This window comes from Phoxinus phoxinus (genome assembly GCF_949152265.1).
Source record: "Phoxinus phoxinus genome assembly, chromosome: 23".
NCBI lineage: Eukaryota > Metazoa > Chordata > Actinopteri > Cypriniformes > Leuciscidae > Phoxinus > Phoxinus phoxinus.
The window spans coordinates 4,487,046-4,496,527 of NC_136898.1; the positions used below are offsets into that span (position 1 = coordinate 4,487,046).

The 9,482-nt window shown below is 39.5% G+C and overlaps 1 protein-coding gene across 3 annotated transcripts in view; it reads right to left on the reverse strand.

Annotated features, from left to right (window-relative positions):
• Positions 1 to 9,482, reverse strand: part of zmiz2 (zinc finger, MIZ-type containing 2) — a 50,767-nt gene that overhangs the window by 15,499 nt on the left and 25,786 nt on the right. For 2 of the 3 annotated variants that reach the window (XM_079599202.1, XM_079599203.1), the window contains exons 2-6: positions 6,513 to 6,618; positions 2,596 to 2,710; positions 1,565 to 1,758; positions 963 to 1,146; positions 149 to 370 (exon numbers count right to left, since the gene is read on the reverse strand). In XM_079599202.1, coding sequence (XP_079455328.1) covers positions 149 to 370; positions 963 to 1,146; positions 1,565 to 1,758; positions 2,596 to 2,710; positions 6,513 to 6,562 — 765 coding nt within the window. In that variant the 5' untranslated portion in view covers positions 6,563 to 6,618. Of the gene's footprint in view, positions 1 to 148; positions 371 to 962; positions 1,147 to 1,564; positions 1,759 to 2,595; positions 2,711 to 6,512; positions 6,619 to 6,706; positions 6,728 to 9,482 lie in introns of those variants that run through there. The other variant, XM_079599204.1, reaches the window with a different exon arrangement.

The window sequence follows — 9,482 nt, forward strand, 5'->3', positions numbered from 1 at the left end:
GACCCTAACAAAAAGCCATTCAAAAAATATTAGCTTGTGTATCTTAGAACCTAGTGGAACAGCCTTCTTGTCGGGAGCATGTCTAGTTTTGTCAGAGGTACGGTGACATCTGAAAGGTCAAGTTGGTGAACAGCGAGTCTCCACTCACATCCGAGTTGTAGGGGCGTTTCAAGCCCTGCTGGTGGCGTGGAGGACCCTGCTGGCCTCCTGGGTAGACGGGATGCTGGGGCAACCTCTGGCCCTGCTGTGTGTACATGGGTCCCATGGAAGGAGGTCTGGAGCCGACCATCCCGGACGGGGCCATGCCGGGCGGCCCACGGGGTCCAGAGTGCGACAGGAACTGGGTGTTGTAAGAGGAAGCACCACCCATCTGTAGAGCAAAACAACACAGAGATCCACACCCATCAGAACCAGCGTTGGGTAACAATGGCTGGAGACGTGCCTGCTGCCGTGACTTATGGCCGTCGGGCCCTGGGCATGAAAGGGAAACGGCAACTAGGTCACCATCGTAAACAATCAAAGTCCTGTGTGGCCATGATGTCTGCCATCTAAACCCAGGCAGACAGGAGGCATGTGAAATCTGCTGGAAAAAATGAGGGGAAAATACTTTGCTTTTTTTGGTTGCAATAATTAAAGCCATGTTTTTGGAATCAGTGCTCGTTTATCCGCATTCGTCCAGCAGGGGGCAATTTGAGCGCAATGAAATCAGAGGTTACTGTGTGTCACACAAGATTTCTGAAGTGGAGTGCAAAACATTTACCACAATAACAAAAAAAGATCAGCAATCCGATTAACAGCATTTATAAAAAAATTTTTTTAAAAGATATTAAACAAGGTACACGATTTATTTCTAAACATTTAAGCATGTGGAGATCTATTCCAATGACCTTCCCTTTAGTGCAGTTCACATCAACAAAGGTCAACCGCACATAATGTGAACACAGCTAAGTCAGGTCGCTTACCGGCCCGTAGTTCAGCTCCTGGTTTTGCTTCTCCTGTATCGCAGCGACTGTTGCCGTGGCGGTGGCTGTTGCCGTGGCAGCGGCGGCGGCTACGGCAGCAGCGGCGGCCGCTTGGGTGAAATCGGTGGGCGGACGAACTCCATGGGGCGGCATCCCGAGGGAACCCCCTCCGTTATTGGGGTAACTAAAGAGAAGACAAACCGGTTAGAGCATCCCATTCATGTTATAAAATGCTCAATAATGTGACCCGGCATATTTGTAGAGGGTGGCATAAGTGGAACTGATTATTCATGTTGTCGTGGCAGCAAGGTGTTGCGTGAGTGGTCTGGCGTGCCAAGGGGGATGCTGACTGCTCCGAGTCAGTGATTCAAAAGATTTATTGCGATGCAAATTGATCTTAAGGGACGCATCCGTGTGAGTGTGTGTTTCTGAGTCAGCGCAGGCGTGGGACATTACAGCGCACACATCCCCCACTGCGGTGACGTCCACTAGCTGCCTGACGTCACGCAACTCCCACGAGGAGCAGAGACTAAATACAGCCGCACAACCACACAGACACTCATGAACGCATGACCGCATGGACAATATTTGCATTTCCTCACCTGCCCCCATATCCAGGTCCGGCTGGGTATCCCCCGCTGGGCCGGCCGTACATGCCCTGCTGCATGTAGCCCTTGTTGGGCTCGGGGTAGCCCTGCTGGCTCATGAACTGCGGGGAGTTCATCCCCGGGCTGTTGCCAGGCATCATGTGACCACCGGCTGAGTTTCCGCCTGGACCCATGGGAGCACCAAAAACCTGGCGAAAAGAGAATTTGACTTTTTAGCTCAGTCATAAATGTAATTGAACAAATTTTTCGTTTGGTATTACTTGCTGATATATCTTACATTTTATATATTATTATTATAATACCGTATATTTTCACTTTCGGGTGGAGACCTTATTTCGCCATTTATTTCATAAATCATTGCTATTGGTCTCCCTTTACGTCTGCCTGTGGGTTTTGCAAATATTTAACCAATAATTTTATATTTAATAAAAAGAGCTTGTGACTAAACCTCGTAACTCCATCTAATGACACATGCAAGTGTCTGACTGACCATTAAGTATATAAAGCCACAATATTAACTTTAACAATGCATTGTTCAATTATCTAATTAATATTGGTAACACTTTATTTTACAGTGTCATTATTACATGTTACATGTAGTTACTAAAGTAATAACTTACTATAAATTATGCATAATTACATGCAAAACCAAACCAACCCCTACTCCTAACCCCATAGTAAGTACATGTAGTTACTTAATATTACTCTTTAAGACACTTTAAAATGAAGTGTAACCCATTTTTTTATTTATTCATTCATTCATTTTTTTAATGACTTATTCTTTAATTACTTATTATAAAAAATAAGGATTTATAAGAATTGAATATTTATTAATTACTATATTTATTAATAAGCATTTCTCAAAAAAACAAGAACAACTCTGAATGCTGATTCCTTGACAACAAAATTCAAACGAAAAATAATGTTTCGTTAGAGAGCCAGACATGACTAGGACATCCCGGGGACATGCAGTGCTTTCTCTGCTCTGAGGTAAACAAGCTGGTGATGTCATCACTCCTCCTTACCTGGCTGGGTGAAGGATTGGTTACCCCCCACACTGTGGTTACCACAGAGAGGGAGCCGGCAGGCTGATTGGGGCCTTGCTGCCAGGGGACAGGATCATATGGGTAAGAGGCGTCACTGCGGGGCGAGAGAAACACACAGACACCGGGGTTATTAATGCATCTGAGTGCTTCCTCTACAAAAAGCTCTTAATTCACTTTTCACTGATCGGCCTCGTATTATCCACAGCCAGATCCACATTATATTCCATCTACATCTTTTGTCTTGGTATGATATCAGCATATGGTGTGAAGTGTGTGTATGTATGAGAGAGAGAGAGAGAGAGAGAGAGAGAGAGAGAGAGAGAGAGGGAGAGAGAGAGAGAGAGAGAGAGAGAGAGAGAGAGAGAGAGAGAGAGAGAGAGACTTCAGACGTGCCACAGCCACATGATCTGGAGGTACTCGGCACAATGTTTCCATGGCGACTCCACAGTCACTTAGAGACAGGAAAGAGTAACGATGCCAAGGGAGAGGGGGGGTGAGAGAGTAAGTGTGTGTATCTACTGTTTTCTGTGTAACTGGATCAAACCAGATCGCTCTCAATAATCGCTCGCCATCTTTCCATAATTAGCCAAACTACATCACATGCTGATTAGAACATGGAAACGCACCTTAGTTAGAGTCAACGCCATATTTACTTTGACTTGAATTACAACGAGACTGTGATGGATGAATGTTCAATCAGTTGTACCAAGTACATCTTTTAAAAAAATACATAATTCTGAGAAGCATGTCAAAATTAGACATGATTTACGACACTGTGCAATCTACCCTTCAAAGCCTCCTTTTCATCCATGTTAAATATGGTGTCTAGTTTACCCATACATTACAGGGCAAAAATATGCACACATATGGGTCTGACAGAACTCGCATCTACATGCATTTTAGGGGTGCTTACAAATTAGAAAAAAAGTCTTGAAGGATATAATGTGCCCAATAAGTCCATTAAGGACAAAAAGGATTGAACAGAGCCCAAAATGACCAATATGAGATCAAGCGGAGTTGGCTGGTAACTTGTTTTATGCCATAACATGCAAACATCAGTAAATATTTTAATACTTTTATCAATCAAGGATGCATCAAATTGACTGACAGTAAAGTTATTTAAATGTTACAAAAGATTTCTATATTAAATAAATTACATTCTTCTGAATTTTCTATTCATTAAAGTATGCTGAAAAAACGGTCATGTTTCCACAAATATATGAAGCAGCACAACTGTTTTCAACATTGATAATAATAAATGTTTCTTCAAAATCACCTAATCATCATATTATAATGATTTCTGAAGGATCATGTGACACTGAAGACTGGAGTAATGATGCGGAAAATCCAGCTTTGATCACAGGAATAAATACAATTTTAACAGATATTAAAATAGAAAAGAGTTATTTTAAATAAAACTACTGTTTTTACTGTATTTTTCAAATAAATGCAGCCTTGGTGAGCAGACGAGACTTCTTACAAATTATTATTATTTTTTTTAAATCTTACAGACAAATCTTGCATGTTAACCAATGTACATGAGCAAAAATATTTTTTAAAAATGACAAAAAGTCTCAATATACTTTCTAGTATATGACACTGAACAATGACAGATTCAGATTATTTTATTTAATGCCATGTCAGCATTCAAAGCTAATTTCATGGCACAAATTAAAATACAAAAATACAAATATCATATAAATACAATAAAAAAACAAACAATAAAAAAACAGCAAGTCATATTATACAATATTTTTTTTAATTAACATACGGTATGATAAAAAATCCAAAACCTTTTCAGGCCTGAACAATGACAATATTAGGCTTTTACTACTAGTCAGTCACACTTTGCTAGTAAACTTTTTTTCTTTCTGTATTGCATGACAACAGAGTACCAATACTTGCACATTCAAAAGATTTCTTATTGTCTTTAAGAAACAAAATTGTTCTTTAGTCTAACAAAAAGGTGAGTCCACTAAATAAGCCCAAAAACGCTTTTGTCAGTTTCAGCAGTGATTCTCTTGCAATATTGTGATGCATTGCAATATATAGTAAAGGTAGTATGTATATGGAAATGAAAAATCTAAGTACAGTTAAATACAGTGGCCAGTAAATTATCTCTAGTCACTACTCATTGGCGAGATGGGCAAAAAACCTTGGACACCAAAAGGGAGCATTCCAGGTAAAACCTATCCAAGCGGCAACAAGAGTATCAAGAAAATGAAACCTGCGCGGGTTTATTGAGTGATAACTGGCTCTGAACAGCTTCTCACCCGGACTGACCCGAGACACCTCAACCCCACTGCCACATGAAAGACTCCTCTTTCTAAAGCCCTCGTAGAAAGACAAGATCCCCTTCTTGACACATTTCCACTTCGATCTGCGGCAAAGTATCCACTGGCCTGCGGCCCACAGGATATTGAGGTTCCGACAAAGGCTCAAAGCGTGCGTCTCGTTGAGGCTGGTCATTGCACTGCTTTAGCAAGTAAACAAAATGAACTATCGGCAGCTTAGAGACATTCCATAGGAGGCAGAGGTTTCTCTTAAAGTTCCTCTGCAGGAAAACCACCAGATACCCCTTCTCTGCGAAACAGGAAACTGTGGTTTCAAAGCCAAACCCCCTAGAAGCCAATCAGCAGCTCAGAGACGAGGCAGCCAATCAAAATTAAAAAAACTCAACTCTCAAGCTGACTGAGAGCTCTGCAAATAATAGGAGAAGATGTGGGCGTGCGGATTCAGTTTGGGCCCCAATGCATGTGCTTCTGTGGGCAATTTATCTTCAGTTTACTGCGGTGAGAGCGAAGACAACTTTACATATTCAGACTGTTTGCTTCATTATCGCCTCTAAAGCAACATAATTCCATTTATGTGCTCAAATATCACTAAAACTTATGAAAATGTGCCAAGTACACCTACCTACGGGAGCCTGCAGTGCACCATTTACTAAATATTTAAAAGACCAAATTACTATGAAAGCTTAAAATCAACTTTAAAATACCCAAAGCACATTAAGCAATTAGGTTTGTATATTTCTCTTTGCTGGTTTGGAGAAATAAGCACTCTTAAAAGGGTTGTTCCCCCAAAAATGCAAATTCTGTCATCATTTACGCACACCCATATCATCCAAAACCTGTATGAATTCTTTTCATCAGTGGAACACACACAAGAAATAGATGTTAGGCGCATAATAAAATAATATATTTACATAAAATAGAAGTCTAAACTATTTATGTGCAGCATTAACTTTCATTTTATGATTAACATCATGTTTGACATTCTGCTTAACTTCCTTTTGTGTTCCTCAGAAGAAAGTCAGTCATGTGTGTCTGAAACTCACAAGGGTGAGTAAATGCCAGATTAGTCAATTTTGGGTGTAATTTCCCTTTAAAAATAAAGCTACAAAAAAAGAACACACAAAAAAAAAAGTTCCACGAAGAACTTTTAAATCCATGTGCTGGTACTTATCTTGAAATACCTAAAGTGTAAAATCAAGAACTTGTTTTTTTACTCTCCAAATAACCGTATAGCAACTTGGGGACCTGTGTACAGCCAAATGAGGTTCTTGATATGAAGAGTGAACCTGAGAACCATCAAAGAAAGGTTCATTTTAAAGGTTCAACCTAATTCATAAGAGGGAAATAAACACAATTGAACTGCACGCCAAGGCTAATCTCATCCAGATAAGACTGCAAAACAATTAAAACACATTGCTTCCCTGAAGCTATATCCAAACAGTAGTTAAAATATGCAAAATCAACAATCAAAACATCAGCGGTAGAGCTTCGACTGTTAGATGCAGCGCTCAGGGAAGCAGGTGTCAGTTTGAGAGTTCAATGTCGTTAGAGAGGAAACAGTGGGCGAGTCACACTTTGACTCGACGTGCAGGAGATACTGACCTGTGTGGCGTTGGAGGCAGGGCAGGTTTCATGGAGTTGATGGGGTTCATCGGAGGAACCTAGGGGTCTATGGGGCACCCCGAATCTCCTCAACCTAGCAGGCAGTCTGCAAAAGAAAAAAAGAAAGAAAGACAGACACGTTAAGAGTGACATGACTCAATCAAAACAAAGGGTCTGTTTCCGCTTCGACTCACTGAGACAGAAGCTTCTGCCGCTGTGGTGGCTTTAACCAATTTCATTCGTAGGGCTCTCAGATGGCTGCGGTTCTGCCCAGAGGCTCGAGGGGTTAATCGACAACTGACTGCGCCAGCACATCTTTCTCCGTGCTTTCATAGGGTGGGTTTTGCAATCGTTTCCTCGAGTTGGAGGCTTTCCACCAATCACAGTTTAAAAAGCAGCCAGCGCCGCACACAAAGGAGCAAGATTTGACAGCATGTGGCATCTCTCGGGCTGCTGCACCGCAGTCAGTGTGTGTGTGTGTGTGTGTGTGTGTGAGAATTCTCCAGACTGCATCGCCCGGGAGACAAAAGCCGGTGCAAAGCGAGAGCTTTAAAACAAGAGCAACGGGTCGCAACCCGTGCGTTTCGACGTGGACGACCCGAACGCTACAGCGTCTTACTGCAGGATCCTCACGCTCTGCGTCGACGGAAGGAGCCGGGGAGGGAGGGAGGGAGAGAGGGAAGGACGGAGAGGGCTATTTATAGCGCTTTGATTTCCAAAAAGAAAAGATGTGGAAAAGCGGAGGTTCTCATGGCAGCCGGCGCTTTGAGATCCAAGCCCTGTACAAAGATAACGCCTTCAACCCCGCTCAATTATTTAAGCGATCAGGGAGCTTGTTCTGACCAAAGAGGGTGCTTCTTTGTGCGTGTCCATTTAGATTGAACAACGTTAATAATGACTACAAGACCCCCTCCGCCCCACCCCACTGCCTCTCCGTCTGTCTCCACTCTCGGGGGTGAAGCTTGATTAGCACACATGCTAATTTGCCGCCAACATCAATGGCTGTCATGCGCCCCACACCCCTAACACTGTCCCCTCAACATCCCTCTTCAGGTCAGACCCCAACATTAACGACAAAGTTCATTAATGATTAGTTTATTTTTTTAAATGTATATATGTATGTATATATATATATATATATATATATATATATATATATATATATATATATATATATATATATATATATATTTAATTAATTCATTTATTAAACTTAATGTATATATATATATATATATATATATATATATATATATATATATTCATAAAATTTAATGAATGAATAAAAAATATATATATAATTAATTAATTAATTAAATTGAAATCATTAATTCATTAATTATTAGTGGAGAATCATTACTTTTATATATATATATATATATATATATATATATATATATATATATATATAATTTTTAAATATATATATATATATATATATATATATATATATATATAAAATAAATAATAATAATTAAAATCCGTAATTTGTCGCCAACATCAATGGCTGTCAGCCGCCCCACACCTCTAACACTGTCCCCTTAACATCCCTCTCTGCTTCCATTTTCTTCTCCTTCCTCACCGATTTAGGTCAGACACCCCACAGCTGCAAAAGAAAGGTGGATGAACGCTGTTGAGTCGAGGGGGGGCAGGAAGAAGAGTCACTCAGAGGAGTGACAGAGTTGATCAGAATGAGCTTCACCTACAGGGATAATGAGAGGATCGAGCGGAGGATGAGAAAGGGAGGTGGGCGGCAGCGACAAAATGAGATCCTCCATTGTCGTGTTTTGATAACCACTTGACTGAAGCAGGCTTAGCAATATTTACATGCTTGTGCGGCCGTTTTCATTAGCAATTACACCAGCTCGTCCGTGTAAAGAGACGTTTATTAAACCTGCGTCTGATTTCAGCCTCTCTGCGATGCTATACTGCAGGATTTGCCTATTTATGGTTAGTGCACGTTCTTACAACTAAAGAATAAAGATGCATAATATATAGGTGATCACACACACAAAAAAGACCCCCTCCCCCCACCGCAAACAAAATTAACCTTAAACTGTACAGAGCATATGTAATTTGGTTGTACATTTCTACTGAAGTTTTTCTTTTTATGGTTATTATTAGTTTGATTAGGCTGATTTAAAACATTAAACACAAATGTCCTTATTGATTATTGGAGAATCATCATTAATGGAGACCCTTCATCATTTTACAGAAAGAAAAATTTAATATATATATATATATAGGCTATATATATATATTATATATATATATAATACAAATTCATAAATAATAATTTCTACATTAATAAATGATTATATTGCGATAAATGATATATACAATAATAATATATAAAAAATAATACACTAAATATATTTAAAAAAATTTATTTAAACTAAAATTAATAAACAATTGGTAAAAAAATTTAATAAAAGTTTATTTAAAAAAAAAAAAATTGGAATATTTATATTTAGAAAATAATGACCAAGATTAGCATTACATTTTAATCTCAACAACATGCTGAAAAATGTCTTTTTAAAATCCAATTAATGAAAGAAATAATCAACAGATGTATCAAAAATGTATCATCTCATATCGATTGTCGGATATAATACATATTTAGGGGTGTTTGCCCTAGCAAAATTCAATGCCACAATGCTAGGGTGTTGCTATGCGGTTGCTAGTTTATTCTGGGTTGCTTTCTAACTGGTCCAAGCCCACCCAAGTCTCTTGATATGACAGCAAAGACCACTAATAAGCATCAGTTTTCAGTATTAAGCCAAAATGCTTTTTACTACTACTAGTTTTGGAGGTTGTATCCATGAAATGCATTTCCTTATAGCTCTCCAGATTAATTACTGCAGAGTGATGATCATTAATGGCGCTTAATTAGCCCAGTGTTGCTCAGCCCACCCCTGTAGTCATTAATCTCTCATATTGCAACAATCCTTCAATGAAGGAGCATCTATT